This window comes from Macaca thibetana, chromosome 6, assembly GCF_024542745.1.
Source record: "Macaca thibetana thibetana isolate TM-01 chromosome 6, ASM2454274v1, whole genome shotgun sequence".
Lineage (NCBI taxonomy): Eukaryota > Metazoa > Chordata > Mammalia > Primates > Cercopithecidae > Macaca > Macaca thibetana.
The window spans coordinates 4,179,005-4,199,475 of NC_065583.1; the positions used below are offsets into that span (position 1 = coordinate 4,179,005).

Sequence of the window (20,471 nt, forward strand, 5' to 3'; positions counted from 1 at the left end):
TTTTTTTTTTTTTTTTTTTTTTTTTTTTTTTTTTTTTGAGACGGAGTCTCGCTCTGTCACCCAGGCTGGAGTGCAGTGGCCGGATCTCAGCTCACTGCAAGCTCCGCCTCCCGGGTTCACGCCATTCTCCTGCCTCAGCCTCCCGAGTAGCTGGGACTACAGGCGCCTGCCACCTCGCCCGGCTAAGTTTTTGTATTTTTAGTGGAGACGGGGTTTCACTGTGTTACCCAGGATGGTCTCGATCTCCTGACCTCGTGATCCACCCGTCTCGGCCTCCTAAAGTGCTGGGATTACAGGCTTGAGCCACCGCGCCCGGCTGAACACCTTCTAAGTTAGTGGGAGGACCATTCTGTCACTTGTAACATTCCCACCTGGCTCTCTCACTCTAGGTAGCGTGTGGAGTATGTGTATGGAGGGAGTGCAAGCCCAGCCCCATCTAAACCACATGGACACAGACTAGGGGTGCTTTTGTAGATGCTGGAGCAAACAACCCAACACGACCAGCCAAAACCCTTCAGGGAATCCCCCACCTTCCAGATGAGGCCCCATCTATCTGGGCCTTAACCCTATGATCCTTAATCTGGCTTTTTTTTTTTTGACACAGAGTCTCGCTCTATTGACCAGGCTGGAGTGCAGTGGCGCAATATCAGCTCACTGCAAGCTCCGCCTCCCGGGTTCAAGCCATTCTCCTGTCTCAGCCTCCCGAGTAGCTGAGACTACGGCACCCACCACCACGCCTAGCTAATTTTTTGTACTTTTTAGTAGAGACGGGGTTTCACTGTGTTAGCCAGGATGGTCTTGATCTCCTGACCTTGTCATCTGCCCGCCTCAGCCTCCCAAAGTGCTGAGATCATAGGCGTGAGCCACCGCACGCAGCTCTTAATCCAGCTTTCAAAGCTGGCTGTCTCTCACTGACCTCAGCTCCAGTCATTCCTTGCTTCCACCCCTGGCCTCCCATGCTCAGCCACCCTAAACCACTAAAGCCCTAGACCATCCATCTGGCTCCTGTACTTGGGTGCATCTGATCCTGTGTCCTGGAAGGCACCGACTCTAACACCTTCCGGGTCAAGGGGCCTCCTTGTTTGGTGCTGCCCCACCCCCAACCCTGTCAGCGCTAGAGTCCTTTCTTCCACAGGGCCGATCACACTGGGTCCCGCTGTTCCCTTGTCTGCCTCCCCACCAGACCAAGCTCCAAGCTGCCAGGGGCCTCGTCTCCATCTGGGTCCCAGTTCCCACCATAGAGCTGGGCATGGAGGATAGCTCAGGGAAGCTTCTTGGGAAATGAATTCTGGGAATTCTCTCTGCCAAGGACCCGCTGTGCTAAAAGCCTTAAGGTAAATTTAACCCTAGCCAGGAAGTTCCCTGGATGCCTCCCTAGCCCAAGGGGGAGCCTGGCCAGGGCATCCTGATCCAGATGCAGGCAGAGTGCCTCAGGGTCCTGCATGTCCACCTGGCACCCGCTCACTCTTGCATACCTGCCCAGTTGGTCTGACATGCTAACACCTACCTAAAAATCCCCCACTCCCACCTCAAAACAGCCTGGGGCAGAGGGGCAAACCCACCCCAGGCTCCTTTTTCAGGACACATGGGTAGGATCCGGTGTTCCCATCATTACCTGGCTTCCTCCCCACCCTGCAATGGCCACTTAACCAGTTGGAAGACCTTGAGCAGATCCCTCCTCCCCTTATTTCCCTTAGGTTGATGGGAAGCAGCAGGCACTCCGCACGTCATGAGTGGGGCCACAAAACGCCCCTTCTGCCAGGCTGCTGGCTCGGCACCTTCTGGCTGTGCTTAAGCCAGGTGGTTAGTTTGGTACTCAGCACCACTCCACAGCAGGTGAGAGTCCTGCGGTGGCTTTGGGAACTCCAGGGGCTAGCTGGCTGCTTGGGTGGATTCCCACAGCTGCCCGGCAAGGTGATGGGTCTCACACCTATCTTTCCAAACAAGGGAAGGGCCTGTGCAGAGCCAACTTGAAAAGTGGCCAGGCTGGGGCTTGAACCTGGAACTGTCAGCTACAAAGCTCACATGGCTCCTGCAGCACTGGGTGCCCAGTCCAGAGGCCAGGAACAAGCTCGATGGGGGTTACGGGGCATTCCTAGGGAGCTGGGGACACTGGGAGTCTATAGAGCAGCATTGGGGTTGCAAGATCTGAGACAGACTGGTAGGCAATAAGCTCTTGGCCCCAGAGCCCACGCAGGAAGCTGCCCTTGAGTGCCTCCCAGTCCCCCTTCCCCCCAGGTGAATGTCTACTTCGAGGCCGGCTCAACAACCATCTTCAGAGAGCCCTCCCACGCCAGCCACAGCCTATCTACCAGCATCACCCACTATCTAGGTTTTTGCCCATCATGTGTCAAAGGCAAAACAGAGGGGTGGGTATGACGCACGTGCATCAGCCCAGGGGCTGGTACATGGCTGGCGTCCAGGTAAGGCAGGCCTGGGGCAGACAGGTAAGGCAGGCCTGGGGCACACAGCTCCCACCCTACTCTAAGTCCACATTAGGCAGCCAGGCCACCTTAGGCTTGGAGGGGAGGACACCAAAGGGGCAGGCCTTACCAGCAGTCAGAAACAGACCTACACCCCAGTGGGTACCCAAAGCTTCTTTCCTTAGGCCCATCCCCTTTAGGAAGTTGGGAAACACACTGGGTGAGCCCAAAGGCTACCAAAGCCTGGCTGTCTGGAGAGGCTAGCTCAGAGTCAGCCCTGGGGGCTCCTGGGCCTCGGAAGGGCACACCCTGCCTCCCTCCAGGCCCACCTCCAATCCCTTCCCGCTTCCAGCTGGGCCAGGGGAGCAGGAAGACCCCTGGAGCACCGGAAGCAAGAAAGAGGCAGGCAGGGGTGGCTAGCCAGGTTTGTGCTCGGACTGTATTCACACAGAGACACGTGGCAGCTTACATTGGACAAAATGAGTAATAAAAATTGGCTTTAAATATGGAAAAGACAAGGCCCTGTAATCCCATGCTACCCTAACACTGAGACCAGGATGGCCATCACAGTCTGGGAAGGGCCAGGACTGGGGCCTGGGGCACAGGCACAGGCACAGCCTTGCACTATCCCCTTCACCCACACAGGTACACACGCGCGCGCACACACCCCACAGGCGCACACAGGAAGGGGCGGATTATTGCTGGGCACGTGTCTATTGTTATGAGGGGAGTCTGGAATGTTTGAGGGTTGACCAGGGATGCCCCACCCCCTCCTAGGGGCTGGGCTCGGGTGTTTCTGAAAGAGGTGTCTCCAGGACAGGGCCCAGCATCAGGGACCAGGCCCTGGGAGCTGGAAGGCAGAGGCAAACCTATCTGGGCCGGCCGGGGCAGTGGGCTGACGGGTCTCACAGCTGGCCCAATCTCTGGACACTTTGGCACAGGCCTAGGGGATACAGAGGCCCCAGATCCATCTCTGACAAGCACTGAGAAGGGACAGCTTTGGGCCCCAGAGAGTAGCAGCCTGAGCCCAGGGCAGCGGAGGCAGGCACGAGTCTTACTCAGAGGCCGGGGGTGGCCAGCACAGTGCTGAAGGCTCAGGGGTGTGAGCACCCTCAGCCGTCCAAGCTGGGCCGGAGGAGCCTTGAGTTTGGCAGTGGCTCCTCTGCCAGCTCCCACTCTCCCAGCCAGGGCTGGCTGCCCCCAGGAGCCAAGGCAGGCACCAGGTCTGCGGCGGGAATTAAGAATGCTCTGGTCGCTATATACATTCGTACAAATACATAAATACAGAAAGCCCCGAGCTCCACAGAGAAGAGCTGAAGGGACGCACCTTTGTCCCAGGGACGGCCCAGGCCCTGCCAAACTCAGCCAGACCAGGGGCTGAGGGGTGGAGGACACTGGGGACAGCTCCGTCTGTGTTCCCCAGGCCACGACTTGAGTGGACAATGGGGAAGACCACTGTGCAAAACTGTAAACGGCGCTCGGAGTAGCTGCTACCGCCAACTGCCGGTGGGGGCCTCGGACTGGGGGCTAGAGGCGGGTGGGGAGCTCTTCCTCGCTGTCGCTGCAGTTTCCACAGCAATCCTGGAGGGACGGGGAAGACACGGAGGGAGGGAGAGAGGCAGAGCAGGTGCTATTAACCACCAGGGACGTCACATGGGGCCGACCCTGCCAGGGTAGGCCAGGAGCTGCCTGGGGGGCACACTCTGGGGAGGGGCCTCTCCACGAGGAACCTGGAGCAGCAGCTCAGGCCACACGTGGGTGGGTGTCATTGCAGAGGCTGCTAGCAACAGACTGAAGTAAGGGGGCTGGGTAGATCCCAGCCCTCTCCCCTGGGGCTGGCAGAGACAGGGCATGGGGAGACAAGCTAAGCAAAGCTGGCAGCTCCAAGGGGCCAGGGTGCAGGGAATCGAAGCAGTGGGCAGGGGGAGTGGGGCGGGCACCAGACTTCTTTCTCCCACATCTTGCCTCTGCCATGGAAGGGCTGCCCGTGGCTCCCCGAGGCCAGGCAGCAAGGCCAACCCACGGGGAGCCCACACTGCTCACCTCTGGAAAGAGAAAAGAGGCCATGAGCCCAGCCAGGGGTGGGGGACAGGCGGGAATGAGGCCAGAGACCCTGGGCACCGCAACAGGGCTGGAGGATGCCCACTCCCAGTGCATGCGGGCACCGGCTCTGCCTCCCACCCGCCGTCCCCTGGAGCCAGGCTGGGGGCCCAGGTCGGCCGATGCTGGGGCTTACTTGGCGACTGAAGAGTCTCTGCAGCAGTCCCTTTTTAGGGGGTGCAGGTGGCTGGCCCCTCCAGTCCAGGTCTGGGGGGACTGAGCCATCCAGCCCAAAGACATTCAGCTCCTGGAAGCACTCGGTCTCCACCATCTGCTGAGGAGCAGGCAGCTGTGACATCTGTCCCCAGGGCAGCCTCCTGGAGCCCACCCCACCAGCAGGCCAGGCCCCCACCTCGTTCTGCCAGGGGATGGGCACACTGCCAGTGGCAAACTTCTGGTAGAAGTCCTGGTCGGTAGGCTCCAGCTCCACGCCCTTGACTGTAGAGAACTGTTCAATGTCCAGAACATCCTTGCAGTAAATGGCCTGGGGCTGGTGGGAGAGAGGCAGTGGTCAGATAGGAAACACACACAGACACGCACACGTGAAGGCAGCTCAGCCCTGATTCTGACTCGGGTCTTGGCCTGGTGCTGCCCTGACGCCAGCAGCTCTCTGATTTGGAGTCAGAAACCACGTGCCCCACGCACTTCCTAAGCGGGGCAGGCCCTTCTCTCCGAAGCCTGGTTTTCCCCTCTGTGAATTGGGTACATTATTCCTCACTGCTCAATGGTTGTGAGGCTGTGTAAAGGCCAATGCCAGGCACCTCCTTCGCCTGCCACATCTTGCCTCTGCCATGGAAGGGGTGCCCGTGGCTCCCCGAGGCCAGGCAGCAAGGCCAACCCATGGGGAGCCGACACTGCTTCCTGGGTATGCAGTTGGGGTGGGGAGTACAGGCTGAATCTCAGCTGGCCGCTCAGCTGGGCACCGCCACGCAGAGCCTGGAGATGGTGACTCCTTGGCTCCCTGCCCTGCGATGACCTGGGATTTGCTCCGTCTTCTCTCCCAGCCAATCAGAGGACTGGCAGTCTCCCACCGCTCCACCTCCCCAGACCCACGCTGGGAGCCCAGCTCCAGGAGGCCACCTTCTTTTTTATCTTAACATGGTTTTCTAAATCCTTCAAATAAGATGTCAATTAAAATATCATCGTCATGTAAAATGGTGCAGCGGCTTTGGAAAACAGTCTGGCAGTTCCCCAAAAAGTTAAACATCATTACCATATGACCTGGTAATTCTACTCCTAGGTATAGACCAAGAGAAATGGCAGCATCTGTCCACACAAAAACTTGTACATGAATGTTCACAGCAGCAATAACAGCCAAAAAGTGGGAACAATCCTAATGTCTACCAACTGACGAACAGGTAAGTAAAATGTGGTCCATCCATGCAATGGAATATTATTCAGCCTTAAAAAGGAATGAAGCACTGATCTATGCTACAACATGGATGAACCTTGAAGATATTACGCTAAGTGAAAGAAGCCAGGCACAGAGGATCACATACTGTGTGATTCCATAGCTATGACACGTCCAGAACAGGCAAACAGAGAGAGACAGAGAATAGACTGGTGATCGCCAGGAGCAGCTGGAGGGAAGAATGGAGAATGACTGCTAAGGGTATGGGTTTTTTTTTTTTTTTTGCAAAGTGGGGCAGGTAATGAAAACACTCAAAAATTTATTGTGGTGATGACTGCATAACTAAAAAGCCAATGAATTGCACTTTTTTTTTAAGATGGAGTTTTGCTCTTGTTGCCCAGCCTGGAATGCAATGACATGATCTCAGCTCACCGCCACCTCTACCTCCTTGGTTCAAGCGATTCTCCTGCCTCAGCCTCCCAAGTAGGTGAGATTACCGGCATGCGCCACCACACCCGGCTAATTTTTGTATTTTTAATAGAGACGGGGGTTTCACCTTGTTGGCCAGCTGGTCTCGAACTCCTGACCTCAAGTGATCCATCCACCTTGGCCTCTCAAAGTGCTGGGATTACAGGCATGAGCCACCACACCCAGCCGAATTATACATTGTAAATGGGTGAATTGCATGGTATATAAATTATATAAATTAAACTCAAAAAAGCTGTTAAAAAAATCATCATCAAGCTTGCTTTTCATTCTACAAAGTTAAACTCCAGGGCACTAATTTTATCTCCAACTTTGCATGGAAGATCCAGAGGCAGTGTGGTTATTGGTTATTTCAAGGTTAATGAAATGATGAACACAGGAAACAGACCAGACTCAGTGACGAGCGGCAGTGCCAGCCTCAGGGGCGAGCTGGCGAAAGTCAGGTTGTCTTAGTTCAAGTGCCTCTGACAGGGCCCACCTTTGCTTTGGAAAACAGTCTGGCAGTTCCCCAAAAGGTTAAACATAGTTACCATATAACCCGGTAATTCTATTTCTAGGTATAGACCAAGAGGAATGGAGGCCAAAGCGAACAGCTTACCTGAGGTCAGGAGTTCGAGACCAGCCTGGCCAGCGGTTCCAGTGAGGCCCATGTGAGGCAGTCACTCAGGGCAGTAGCCCCCTCGCTGGCGCCCCCACTTCCACTCACACCCACTATGGCCCACTCCCCATACCTCACATTCCTGCCCAGGGTGCCCCACTGGTCCCGTCTTGCTGAGAACCTGCCTGAACTCCTCTGCCTGCACGGGCTCACTCAGCCACACAGGTGTCCTCGCAGCTGCTGCCCCTCACGGGGCTGGCCCCTGCCTCAGAACTGCAATGCCTGGCTGTTTCTTCTGCCTGGAATGCTCACACCCCAAATCTTGGCGTGGCTCTCCGCTTCACATATTTTACATTTCTGCACCACCATCACCTCCCCAGAGACCACCGTGTCTAAAAGTACTCCCCCCACCATCATTCTCTGCCATCTTCGTAGCTTTAGTTTTCTCTTTTTTTTTCTATTTATTTATTTATTTTTTTGAGACAGAGTCTCGCTCTGTCGCCCAGGCTGGAGTGCAGTGGCTCGATCTCCACTCACTGCAAGCTCCGCCTCCCGGGTTCTCGCCATTCTCCTGCCTCAGCCTCCCGTATAGCTGGGACTACAGGCGCCCGCCACTGCGCCCGGCTAATTTTTGTATTTTTAGTAGAGACGGGGTTTCACCATATTGGCCAGGATGGTCTCGATCTCTTGACCTCGTGATCCGCCCGTCTTGGCCTCCCAAAGTGCTGGGATTACAGGCGTGAGCCACCGCGCCCGGCCTTTTTCTTTCTTTTTTTTTTTGAGATTAAGTTTTGCTCTTGTTGCCCAGGCTGGAGTGCAGTGGTGCGATCTCAGCTCACCGCAACCTCCTCCTCTCGGGTTCAAGCGATTCTCCTGCCTCAGTATGCCGAGTAGCTGGGATTACAGGCATGCGCCACCACACCCAGCTAATTTTGTATTTTTAGTAGAGACGGGGTTTCACCATGTTGGTCAGGCCAGTCTTCGAACTCTCAACCTCAGGTGATCAGCCTGCCTCAGCCTCCCAAAGTGCTGGGATTACAGGCGTGAGCACCGCGCCCGGCCAGAGACGGGGTTTCACCGTGGTCTCGATCTCCTGACCTCGTGATCCGCCCGCCTCAGCCTCCCAAAGTGCTGGGATTACAGGCGTGAGCACCGCGCCCGGCTGCTTGCTTTAGTTTTCTTTATCACACTTAACATGACCTGGAATTCCTTCTGGCTTACTGGTTTATTTGGGTGTGTCTCCCACTAGAATATAAGGGCAGGACTGGCTCCAGTGGGCCTCATTATCTCCAGGGTCTGGCATAAATGGGCACTCAGCTATTTGCTGAATCAATAAACGTGTGTCAGCTATCAGCCAGGCCTGCCCTGCCCATCCTTCGGGCCTCTCCAGTGTTACTGGTGAACCGTTAATTACAGGACCCAGTCCTCACAGACAAGGGAAGGGGAAAGCACATGACTTCATCTTAGCCAGTCAGAACCGTTCCTGTGACTGTCACACAGAGAAGCCTAATTCATGGGGAGGGAAAGAGTCAACAGGTTGAAGGCAAGGCAAGAGCTGGAGAATCCTGGCACACAGCAGAAAACCCTGAAGCTGGCCCTACTTTGCGACTTTCTGGCCAAATGAACCAATACACTCCATGTTGAGCTTAAGTGAGTTTAGGCTGGTTTTCTTTTTTTTTTTTGAGACAGAGTCTCGCTCTGTCACCCAGGCTGGAGTGCAGTGGCTGGATCTCAGCTCACTGCAAGCTCCGCCTCCCGGGTTCCCGCCATTCTTCTGCCTCAGCCTCCCGAGTAGCTGGGACTACAGGCGCCGGCCACCTCGCCCGGCTAGTTTTTTGTATTTTTTTTTTAGTAGAGACGGGGTTTCACTGTGTTAGCCAGGATGGTCTCGATCTCCTGACCTCGTGATCCGCCCGTCTCGGCCTCCCAAAGTGCTGGGATTACAGGCTTGAGCCACCGTGCCCAGCCTAGGCTGGTTTTCTGCCACCTGGCCTCTGACAGCTAGAGGACACTCTTGCCTGCTGAGTGCCTGGCCCACTGAGATGCTCAGTTAACAGGTGAGACTCTATAAGGGGAAGTGACCACCCACAGAAGGACGGCCAGCCCAACAGCCCCTCCCTCTGCTGGCATCTGCACTGTGGTTTTCCTCTGGGGAACTGAGCTCCCCCATTGGTGCAAGGTCAGGTGGGCGTATGATCTGGGTGTGGCCAGTGAGGGACTATGAGCAATGAGAGGCAATGGACATCAGTCTTGGTACTTCTTTTCCCCCATGAGGATTTCTTTTGAAATTACTGGGCAAGGCCAGGCACAGTGGCTCACGCCTGTAATTCCAGCGCTTTGGGATGCCGAGGTGGGCAGATCACCTGAGGTCAGGATTTCAAGATTTCAAGACCAGCCTGGCCATTATGGTGAAACCTCATCTCTACTAAAAATACAACCATTAGCTGGGCATGGTGGTGGGTGCCTGTAATCCCAGCTACTCAGGAGGCTGAGGCAGGAGAATCGCTTGAACCTGGGAGGCAGAGGTTGCAGTGAGCCAAGATCTCGCCACTGCACTCCAGCCTGGGGGACAGAGCAAGACCCTGTCTTGAAAAAGAAAAGAAAAGAAAGAAAAAAGGAAAGAAAAGAAGAAAGAAAGGAAAAAAGAATGAAGGAGGAAAGGAGGGGAGGGGAGGGGAGGGGAGGAGAGATGCTCTCTGTCCACTGTGGCGGCTGAGCTGCTGGGGCCCACTGCTGCCACACCCTGGGGAGAGCCACCTCAGTATGAAGACTACACATTCAACAGTACAGGGAGGGGAGGGAGAGAGTTCCTAGGACATTGTCAGAAGCCCCAAGCCCCATCCAGGCATGCCAAAAGCTGGAACTATCCTGGGGCTTTTCCTTTTTGTGAATTGTCTTTATTTTTGTGGCTAAGCCACTAGATTGTTTTTTCTGCCGCTTGCAATGGAAGCATCCTGGCTGATACTACAAGAGCCCCTGAGCCCCAGCCCTGGCTGGGCCCCACCCTCCGCAGCAGTGGGCTGCACTCACGTCAGGCTTGAAGGGCGGCTCCAGCATGCCAGCTCCCAGCCGCTTGAAGTTCAGCTTCTTAAAGAGGGGGTGCTCCTTCACCTCGCGTGCACTGCCGCCACGACACCCCAGGCGTTCGGCGGGGTCCTTGCAGAGGAGCTGTGGCAAGGCAGGGGTGAGGCGGCCGGGCAGGCGGGTGAGCGGGTGGGAGGGAGGAAGAGGTGCGTCCACCCCAGCCCTAGCTGGCCAGGCTTCCGTGAGCTGCCGTACCTGTGAGCAGAGGGAGCGGGCCTGCGGGGAAAAGCGCTCGGAATACTCCTCGGGGACCTCCTTCACCAGCCGCTCCACCTCCTCCCGCTTGATCTTCTTCTTCCTCTGCTGGAAGGGCGACTGGCCTGCGATCATTTCGTACAGGAGGCAGCCGAGCGCCCACCAGTCAGGGCTGAACGTGTACCGTTCATTCTTTACCACCTCCGGAGCTGGGTGGGTGGCATGGGAGTTAGGGCTGGGCAGGAGGCGGGCAGTGGACCCTCAGGCCCCAGGAACGCCAGCGCACGTTAGGTCTGGGATACACTCAAACCTGTTGGCCAGGCAGGTGCCGTCCCAGCTTGGGGGGGACCTCGGCCAGTAGGAGAGCGCAGGCCCCATCAAGCGGGTGGGTACAGCCCTGCAGGAGGCCATGCCCAGGGTCCCTGGGTCTTCAGATTTTACACAAGGAGTCAGAAATCTGTATTTTGTATGTGAAACCATCTGGCTTACTAAAAACAATTTGACTTAAACACAAATGTAGGCCAAATTGGGCCCACGTGGCTACCAGTTTGCAACTTCTGGATTTAATAACAGTGAGAAGAAGGAAACTCCTATTTTCTGACTACCTCCTACCTTCCAGGGCAGCCCCGTGGGGAGTTTTCCCTGAACTCTCTCTTTTCATCTTCCAGGCAGCCCTGGGAGGCAGGTATGATGAGCGTTTTACAGTGGAGCAAAGTGAGGCTGGGAGCAGTGGAGTCTCCGGTTCAAGGCCACGCAACAGGCAAGAGGCGGCGCCTGCAGAGCCAGAGCTCTGCCTCCTGTGTCTCTCAGTCTCCAAGTGGAACGTGGGGCCTCATCTTGGCCCCTCCACTGGCCTCCTTCACAGATGGGCACAGGCCGGGCAGGGACTGGGGCCACAGAAACAGATGGAGGGTCTCTCTCCTCCATCCCCCGGTGGCCACTTGCAGGCTGAGCCATAGCAGGGTTTATTTTTTTTTTATTTATTTATTTTTTTGAGACGGAGTCTTGCTGTGTCGCCCAGGCTGGAGTGCAGTGGCCGGATCTCAGCTCACTGCAAGCTCCGCCTCCCGGGTTTTTACGCCATTCTCCTGCCTCGGCCTCCCGAGTAGCTGGGACTACAGGCGCCCGCCACCTCGCCCGGCTAGTTTTTTTTGTATTTTTTAGTAGAGACGGGGTTTCACCGTGTTAGCCAGGATGGTCTCGAACTCCTGACGTCGTGATCCGCCCGTCTCGGCCTCCCAAAGTGCTGGGATTACAGGCTTGAGCCACCGCGCCCGGCCATAGCAGGGTTTAATAAGTATTTAGCGGCCAGGCGCGTTGGCTCAAGCCTGTAATCCCAGCACTTTGGGAGGCCGAGGCGGGCGGATCACGAGGTCAGGAGATCAAGACCATCCTGGCGAACACGGTGAAACCCCGTCTCTACTAAAAATACAAAAAAACTAGCCGGGCATGGTGGCGGGTGCCTGTCATCCCAGCTTCTCGGGAGGCTGAGGCAGGAGAATGGCGTGAACCTGGGAGGCGACGGAGCTTGCAGTGAGCGGAGATCGCGCCACTGCACTTCAGCCTGGGCGACTGAGCAAGACTCCGTCTCAAAAAAAAAAGTATTGAGCAAATGAATGACATGGTTTCCCAAGTGTGTGCGGCCCTGGCTGAGTCTTGGTCTCCTAAGCTCTAGAAGAGGAGCATTGGTATGAGCCCTTTCTGCTGAGGCCCCTTTTGAGAGAAGACTCCCTGACAGAAGTGGGCGTGGCTGGATGGCTGCATAGTGAGGGAACCCAGGAGGCTAGTGCGCCGGGCAGAGAAGACTCACCCATGTAGCCCACGGTGCCCACACGGCCTTTGATGGTCTGGCCCTCGGGCACGTGCACAGCCAGCCCCAGGTCAGAGATGCGGATGTGGCCTGAATGTGGGTGGAGAAACAGGTAGACCCGTTAACAGGCCAGGCCTCTGCATCTCACCCCACCCTGACCCACCCCAGGCACCCCCACACACCGTGGTCATCCAGCAAGATGTTCTCTGGCTTCAGGTCCCTGTGCAGAAAGAAGAACAGGGTCAGATGCTGCTCAGTCTGCCAGGGAGCCAGACGGGGTCAGCCCCTCCTAGCTCACTTGCCTCCTGGGGCCAGGTGTGGAGCAAGGTGCAAGACTCATTTGCTGCCAGGGCGACAGACAGCCCTGCTCTCCCTGGCAACAGCCTGGATTCAAGGGAGCAGAGGAAGGATTTATAGAGCTAGGACTCCCAGGACTCTCCAGGCGAGTGGAAGGCAGCTCCACCTGCAAGAGGCCTCCCCAGTGGCCTTGCTCACCCCTTGATGACTGACTCCGCCTTTCCTCTCCATCAAATGGGACTACTCATCTGTCCCCTGACTAGGCTGCTGTGAGGCTCACAGGAAGTCAGCAACTATCAGAGCCAGGGCGCTCTCTTACCCAGCCCCGTGTGCCAGGCACTCTGTACTTAACTCACTGGGCTCCTCCAACAACCTGGGAAGTAGGAATTACAGTCTATGCTTCCTAGAAAAGGAAGCAGTGTTGGGAGCAGGGAGCTGACTGGCCCAAGGTCACACGGTGGGGGGTGGAGGGGTGACAAAGTCAGGATTCCCCTGTGGGTCCACCAGAGCCCAAAGCTTAGGTCTGGGCCACTCAAGTTGGCCTGGCATGTGAGTTAAGCCAGTGCCACAGCCCCCACACCAATGTCCTTCTGTAGTCTGGCCTGATCAGCAGCCTTGGCCACCTCCGTCCAGGCCCAGCTGCAGTTGCTGGCAGGGAAGGACTAAGCCCCTGGGGTGGCCGAGCCGTCCCAACCTGTACACAATGCGCTCCCGGTGCAGGTCCTCCAGGCCACAGCAGATCTCGGCGGCGTAGAAGACGGCCCGTGCTTCGGGGAAGCCAGCCTGGCCCATGTGGTAGATGTGGAACTTGAGGTCGCCCCCGTTCATCAGTGTCAGCACCAGGCACAGCGCATCCTTGGTCTCATAGGCGTAGGCCAAGCTCACCTGTGGCCGAGGGGACCCGAGCCCTCAGGCAGGAGCTGCGGGGCGCTTGGCGGCAGGGCTGCCCAAAAAAGCCTTCTCGGTGCCACTCCTTGGGCCCAGCCTGCTCCCCAAGCCTGGCGTCAACACCCCAAACCCGCCCTTCCCGGCATCCCGTGCGGGAGGGTGGGGCCTGGGGGGTAGGGAGGGCCAGTGCGCCAGCATGGCCAAGGGGAAGGGAGAGTCTCCTTCTGTACTTACTACAAACCTACTGTTCACTTTCTCCAGGATCTGCTTCTCGTTCAGCGCCATGGCCTCCCCTTTCCGCTTCTTGATCCGCTTTTTCTCTAGCTTCTTGCAGGCGTACATCTTACCGGTGGCCCGCACCTGGCAGGCACACACCTGTGGCCAGGCAGAGAGGGGCGAATGGAGGCCAGCTGTGCCCTTGCTCGGCATCCAGGGGGTGGTCCAGGGCCCAACACACCCACCCTTTTCACTCTTCCAGGGCCACTGGCCTGGCCACTCACCTCCCCAAAGCCGCCTTTGCCCAGGACACGGTACTGCCTGAAGGTGTTTTTGGTCACTGGCTGCCTGTGGCAAGGGGTGGGGAAGCGAACGCTGGCTGAGCAGGAGAGCCCAAGGCCTGGGAAGAACCCCAGCAACCTGGCCTGTCCCAGTCCAGCCTTCAGGGAGCTCACCTTTCCAGCCACTTCCACTGCAGGAAACGGTTGAAGTAGATGCTGTCGAGGTAGTCGGCAAAAGGGGCCACGCTCAGGTACTCATGGGTCAGCCTAGTGAGGGAAGGCAGGCCCAGCTCACCCGCCAGCCCCTGACATTGCAGGCTGTTGGCTCGATGGGCCAGGCCTCCCATTCTGCACACGCTTAGCCCACAGGTATCATCGTCGGCCAGTCCTCCTGCTAACCTCCGAGTGGGGAGACACATAGCCTGTGCTGAAGCTGTGGGTGCTACTGAGGGGAGGCAGCCTGCTCAGGTCACACAGCAGGGGCAAGGCCAGGGCTGGGCAGCTGAGCTCCCTCACCAGCCACTGAGCTGTTCACAGTCTTCCTGACCCCCAGAAGCTCCCTCCTCTGGGCACAATTCCAGGCTTGTGGGCAGGGACAGACTTACCGGGTGAGTTCCTGGAAAAGGTCTTTGCAGGGCCCCTGCTCCAGCCGCTGGGTGCAGTTCGTCACCAGCTGCCGGGGGACCTCTGGGATGAGGTCAGGACCCTGGGAACAAGCCCCAGACAGGTCAGTGCAGGGGCTCCCTTGGACGGCTACCCACTCCCAGGGGAGAGGGGTCAGGCATCTCGGGCTGGTGCCATGGGAGGCTGCAGGCCGGGGGTGTGCCAGCCAGCCTGGTTGCTGAACTCCTTCCTGCTGCCCACCCGTGAGGCAGAGCGCAGAAGAGCCACTGGGAGGCCGCCTGGCCCAAGCCCAGCCCATACCCTGGGCCGCATGCCCGCCGTGCTGCCTGGAGCAGCTCCAGGGCACTCTCTGCCCAGGCTGTGTGTTATGCACGTCTGTGTGAAGAAACCACCCTCAGAGGCCTGACACTGTGGTCACTCCTCTCCCTGACAATGGGCTCTGGCGGATCCTGTCATCTCTCCATCACTGCTCACTCACCGTGTGGCTCAGAAAATTCTGCATTAGCTGCCGCCCACATGCCTTTCGCTTCTCATCCGGGGTCACTTCATACTCAGCCTGCAGGGTGGAAAGCAAAGAAGCTGGAGGTCTGGACAGAGCAAGCAGCAGGTGTGGGGAGGAGGGGCACATGGGGCTGGGACCTCGGCCACCCGCAGGGCTGGGCAGGGCTGGGCAGGGCTGGGCTGCACTCACCACCCCATCCAGGAAGGCGATGCAGCGGCTCAGCTCCGGCCTCGTGGCACAGAACTCTCGGAACAGCAGGCGCCCAATGGGCTGCCGCTCGCACAGGCTGTGATAGTCACGCTCTGTGGGCAGTGATGGAAGCTGCTGGGTCCACAGCCCCAGAGCACATGGGTGGGGCATTCCTGCCCACACCACCAGGCCCTGGGCCCCCACAACAGCTTCCAGCTCTGCAGTGTGGCAGCCACAGTCTTCTTCGGAACCCTCACCACAACCCTAAGTTGGGCACAGCTGTTTTGGGGCTGTGAGGCCCAGAGAGGCTAACTGACTAGCTCAATGTCACACAGCCAGGAGTCTGGCTCCAGAGACCAGGACTCCACCCACCTCCCTGCATCGTCTCCTGATTTACACGACTTGTGTATGTCACAGTACTGGGGTTGGGTGCGGTCCGTGAGGTTCCGGCCCAGCCCAGCCCCAGCCAGGCCCACACCTGCTGCCTGCCTGGCGAAAGTGCGAGAGGAAGCTGTGGCTTCCGGCACGCTCTCAGCTGGGCCTCCTTCCCAGGAGGTGGGAGCAGCCCGGGTGTGCTCTGCCCACGTGCAGGCCACCGGGGGCCTCAGCAACCGTGGGTGCTGCTCAGACCTGGGGCCTTGGCCAAGATTGGCAGGAACTGGGGTCCTGAGCCCTTCTGTCCCCTCCCAGGAGTAACCCTGTCACACTGCCCAGGCTGAGGGCTTCTGGTCAAGGCTTTGCTAGTCACCCCTCTGGGCTGGGCCTGGGAGGCTAAGCCCCAGTGTGGAGCTCCCAAGGCAGTCAGTCTGTGGGCTGGCCCAGCGGCCACTCCCTCTCTCTTGTGGGCCCTGCTAACCCTAGCTGGCTCTCCTTTTCAAAGTGGTATCAACTGCCCCAATCTGCCCCTGCCCTATTCCTGACACCCGCTTCACCCACCCCCAGCGTGACCCTGTTTGCTGTCTGCTCTCCACCCATCCCAAGCCTGGGAACTGAAACTGGGCTGAATGGTGCAGTCCTCATCCTCCTGCTTACTGGATCCCCCAAGCCTGTCCCTCTGCCCCAGGGCAAGGTCTCAGGGGAGGCTCCCCCTGCCCCGGCAGGGGCCCCTGTGTTGGCACCCACAGGCCCTGCCCAGGCCTCACCGAGGCTGAGTCGCAGCTCTTCGCATTGGCTGATGTGCGGGAACTGCAGCATCTGCCGCCATTTCTTGCTTTTGCCTTTGCGATTTCCACCGCCACCTGTGGGAGCAAGCGGACACTGGGTCTCAGGTCTCAGTGCTGTCCAGGGCCTCTAGGGCTCAGCCAAGGCAGAGCCAAGGCAGAGCGGCACCTCAGGCCTTCCCTCTGCACGCTCCAGCACGCCCTTGCTGCGTTCCAGGACACACGTGGTTCTCCTGCTTCAGGCTCCTGCGCTGGGAGAGCCAAGAGAGGCAGTGAAGTCGCTGGGGGAGGACGGTGTTCCAAGAAGCTCCAACAATGGGTCCAACCTCAGCTGCTTCCCACCAGGTAGGAGTTCCCTCAGTGAAGAAAGGGGAGAAGGACATCGCAGTGGTGGGAACTGCAGAAGGCCCAGGAGGGAGAGATTCTAGGCCAGTGGGGCAGGCCTGAGAGATGCACAGGGCAGCCTGGGGACAAGGAGGCTCCCAGGCCTCTATCACCAGGCCCCACATCAGAGCTATCAAATGTTCAAACAAGGCAGGGGCAAGGGGGCTGGCACCCAGGACTCCCCATCCCCTGCACACTGGGGCTTCCCCGGTCCCCTGCCTGCCTTGCTTGACCTCGCAGACACCCCACCTGCAGCGGCTGAGGTCACGGCAGCAGTGGGATTGCCTGCAGAGCCCAACAGGTGTGGGAAACATGGGCCAGATGTGAGATGACCAGGAACAGCGAAGGCCCCTGTGACAGAGGCAGCTGCAGGACAACACCAGCTGATTGCTTGATTGCTGCTAGGAGGGTTTCTGGCTCAGTGAGGCCAGCTCTTCTGATTTTTCAAAAGCAGCTAGAAATTCAGACTCTCACATAAAATATTGGCCCTCATTTTATAAAAAAGAAAAAAAAAAAAAAACAACTCACTGCAACCACATAAATAAAATGTGTCAGGGAGCTAGCTAAACGTGTGTGGCCTGTGGGCCACCAGGCTGAGGCGGGTGGAAGGGGCCTGAGCCTCCCAGAGCTGGGTCTGAATCTCTGATTCACACCATAGGCCCATCACTTGCTATCTGTGAACCTCAGCTTCTCCGCGTGTGTTATGTGGTGCATGGGAGACGCTGTCCACATTAAGTAGGGCTGAGTCAAGAGGTGAGCCCCAACTCCAACAACTCCATGGCAACCTTAGACAACCATTTTCTCATGCTGGGCCTCAGTTTCCCATCTGGTTTTTCAGTCCTGTATCCATCTGGCCTGGGTGAGGGCAGGTGGTACAAGGGCAGAAGTTGCCTTCTGGGGAGAGGGCAAGGCGAGGTCCCTGGATGGCTCCCTGACCTAAGCTGCCTGGAGGAGGAACTACTGCAGAGGCCCATTGAGAAACTTGCTAGAGGCCTCCTGCGAGCATGCCCTGCAGTCATTGCTTCACTGTGAGTGAGCAACAGACCCCCACCCCTCAACCCAGGGCAAGGCCTTCCCAGAAGGGGAACTCCTCCCCCACACCCACAGGTCCCTCACCCAACCCTCCATCCGCCAGCCTCCCACCCTCAGTTACTTCCTCCTCCCCCCTCCCAGCCACATCAAGGCAGCAGCAGAGTCACATGCAAATATCCTGTCCTGGGCTTCCCAGTCAGTGGGGCTCCTCCCCACCCTCCCCATCCCCTTTCAGTGTCCCTGGGCCCCCTCCCCATGCCTCTGAGTGCCTGGGAAGAGAAGGGGTACTGAGGGAGGTCTCAAGCCCCAGCGTTGTCCCACTCCATCCTCACAGCAGCTCTGCCAGAGCAGGCCCAATTTCCTATGAAAACTGAGGTTCCGAGGTGAGGAATCGATTCACCCAAGATGACTAAGCCTAGCGGTGACAGGATTGGTACCCAGCTCCCTATGGCCACAACCCAAGCTCCCTTCCCACCCTAAACATGGCTGGCATCTATTAGGTGCCAACTGTATATACACTCCAAGGGTTCCCAAACCCCACTTGGGGTCTCAGATCACTCAGGAAGCCGTCAAGGGTCCCAGCCCCAAGCTCATGGAAAGCCGGTTCATGAGTTGGTTCTGATGCAGCCCACCCAGGCGCCTGGGCTCAGGACTCAGTGACAGTCAGGGTTTCCTTTAGTCTTTATATCCCACCCCCAACCGTTCCACAAAAAGGGGTACTGAAGTTGAGAGAGAAGAGACATGTTTAAAGCCATGAAGGTCGGCCAGGCGCGGTGGCTCATGCCTATAACCCCAGCAATTTGGGAGGCCAGAGGCAGGTGGATCACTTGAGGTCAGGAGTTCAAGACCAGCCTGGCCAACATGGTGAAACCCGTCTCTACTATAAATACAAAAATTAGCTGGGTGTGGTGGCGTGCACCTGTAGTCCCAGCTACTTGGGAGGCTGAGGGAGGAGGGTCACTTGAACCCAGGAGGCGGAGATTGCAGTTAGCCCTGCACTCCAGCCTGGGTGACAGAGTGAGACTCCATCTCAAATAAAAGTCATGCAGGTGGGAGGGGCAGAGCCAGGCTGTGGTAAGAGTTCTCAAGTGGAGGTACCAGTCCCCAGTCTGGCCACACCACCCTGTGCCTTGCCCATGGCCTGACAAAGCTGCTCCAAACGTACCCACACTCTCCGGCCAGGCAGTGCCATCAGCAGGCCTGAGGCCTTAACTGGTTACAGCTCTAGGGAAGAAGTCCTGTTTCAGGCCTCCCCACCCCTCCTCCCTGGCTCGTTGGATGACAAGGCAGAACAGAATCGGCAGATGCCCCCAGAGGCTGGGAGGAAGGCCTAGCCCATGGGCTCGATAAGGGACAGGGGATAAGACAGGCTCCCCAGGCACTGAGGACCCAGCCTGCCATGCCATTTCTGAGCTGCACCTCGCCAGGGCACTGGGTGGGCATGGGGTGCCAGGTGTGGCACCCACCTGGAGGTTCCTCTGGGCTTCCTATAGACTGTGCCGGTCATCCTGTGTCTTAGGCCTGAGTCAATCACAATATTGCTGTGTGACTGATGCTAATCCCTGGTTTGAGCCTCAGCTTCTCACGTGTAAAATGGGGCAGAAAGGTGAAGCAGATGACTTTTAAGCCTGGAAGCCCAGTAAAGGAAAAACTGTCATGGTCTCCCTCCTTGCCCTGGAGTTCCAAAAAGAAGAGTCTTGTTTACTGCTGCTTCCCCAGCACCCTGGACAAGGTAGGGCAGAGTGGGTGGTCAGTGATCATGTTACTGAGGTGGGGTGTGGCAGGTGGGGGCAGACTGACCACAGGGCAGTGAGGACCCGGTCTGGTCCTTGTGTTTCTCCCAGGACCTGCACAGAGCAAGTGTCTGATAACATCTGGGGTGGGAGCCACGAGGAGCTACACACACACTCGGTCCACCAGACTGGTTTCCCCAGTCAGGCCTTTGAACTTACAATACTGACAACGCAGCCTGCTCTGCTCCCACTTCTTTCTGTGTCCGCTAGGCCCACTAGACCATGGGCTCCCTGAGGGCAAATATCCATTCACCTCTGCCCTCAGTGTCCTGAGGCACAGAGCAAGTAGCAGTCCTATAGGTAGCATTTGTGACCAGGAGTTTCCCCAAGTCAGGTGGGCTGTGCTACGCAGAGGGTCCGCTCATTCATTCTCCAGCCTTTACCTAACACCAACTTTCTGCGGGATTAGGCTAGGTGCTGGGGTCTGGGCCCATGGCACGTGGGGCATCTTTACACCTCTCACCTGGAGAGGACTCAGAGAGGCTCTCCTGGGGCTCCGGTCCCACCCTTCCCTCTTCGTCTCTCCTTCTTTCACTCCTTCACCCCCACCCGCCGTGAGGGCGGCGGCCTGACCCCCGCCCCTTCCTGGGCCCCGAATCCCGGGGGCAGGTGCTGAGGAGGAAGACGACGGGCCGGAAAGGCTCGTGTCTGGGCGGGGTGTAGGGCGCAGGGCCCGCGGGCCTAGGGGATTCGACGGCTGGGTAGCCCCGCGGAGCTCAGACGCCGCGCACTCGCGCTCCATGCACCCGGGCCCGGCCGCCCGCCCGGCCGCCTCACCTTCGCGGGCCTTGAGTAGCACCGTGTTCGCTACGATGTTCTCGAGCTCCATGGGCTGTGGCGCCGCCTGGCGCGCCGGGCCGCACCGCCGGCCGGGATCGCGCGCGAGTGCCGAGGCCGGATGGGATCGGCGCGGCTCGGCTCGGCTCGCAGTGACCGCGCCGCGGCCTCCCCGGCCTCCCCGGCCGCCGCAGCCAGCCGCGCACTCTCCGCCCCCTCCCGGGGGCCACCCCGGCGCTGGCCCGCCCCGCCCCGCCCTCTGTTTACCTTACAAGACCAAT

At 58.1% G+C, this 20,471-nt stretch overlaps 2 protein-coding genes across 4 annotated transcripts in view; both read right to left on the minus strand.

Moving 5' to 3' along the window:
* Positions 1–20,471, minus strand: part of TMED9 (transmembrane p24 trafficking protein 9) — a 214,054-nt gene that overhangs the window by 158,626 nt on the left and 34,957 nt on the right. The window lies entirely within an intron of this gene.
* On the minus strand, positions 62–20,401 carry GRK6 (G protein-coupled receptor kinase 6). 3 transcript variants are annotated; one of them, XM_050793209.1, is made up of 16 exons: positions 20,191–20,401; positions 16,187–16,282; positions 15,045–15,157; positions 14,832–14,909; positions 14,335–14,435; positions 13,904–13,996; positions 13,733–13,796; positions 13,467–13,607; positions 13,039–13,229; positions 12,230–12,267; positions 12,048–12,137; positions 10,238–10,446; positions 9,989–10,126; positions 4,876–5,013; positions 4,660–4,794; positions 62–4,004 (listed from the first exon to the last, which is right to left on the minus strand). In XM_050793209.1, exons 1-16 carry the CDS (start codon positions 20,240–20,242, stop codon positions 3,951–3,953), a joined length of 1,731 nt encoding a protein of 576 aa, XP_050649166.1. In that variant the 5' UTR covers positions 20,243–20,401; the 3' UTR covers positions 62–3,950. The 3 variants fall into 3 exon arrangements, with proteins under 3 accessions (XP_050649166.1, XP_050649167.1, XP_050649168.1); XM_050793210.1 differs by having other exon boundaries at positions 3,911–4,468; XM_050793211.1 differs by lacking the exons at positions 16,187–16,282; positions 20,191–20,401 and adding an exon at positions 4,467–4,468 and having other exon boundaries at positions 3,914–4,004; positions 15,045–15,540.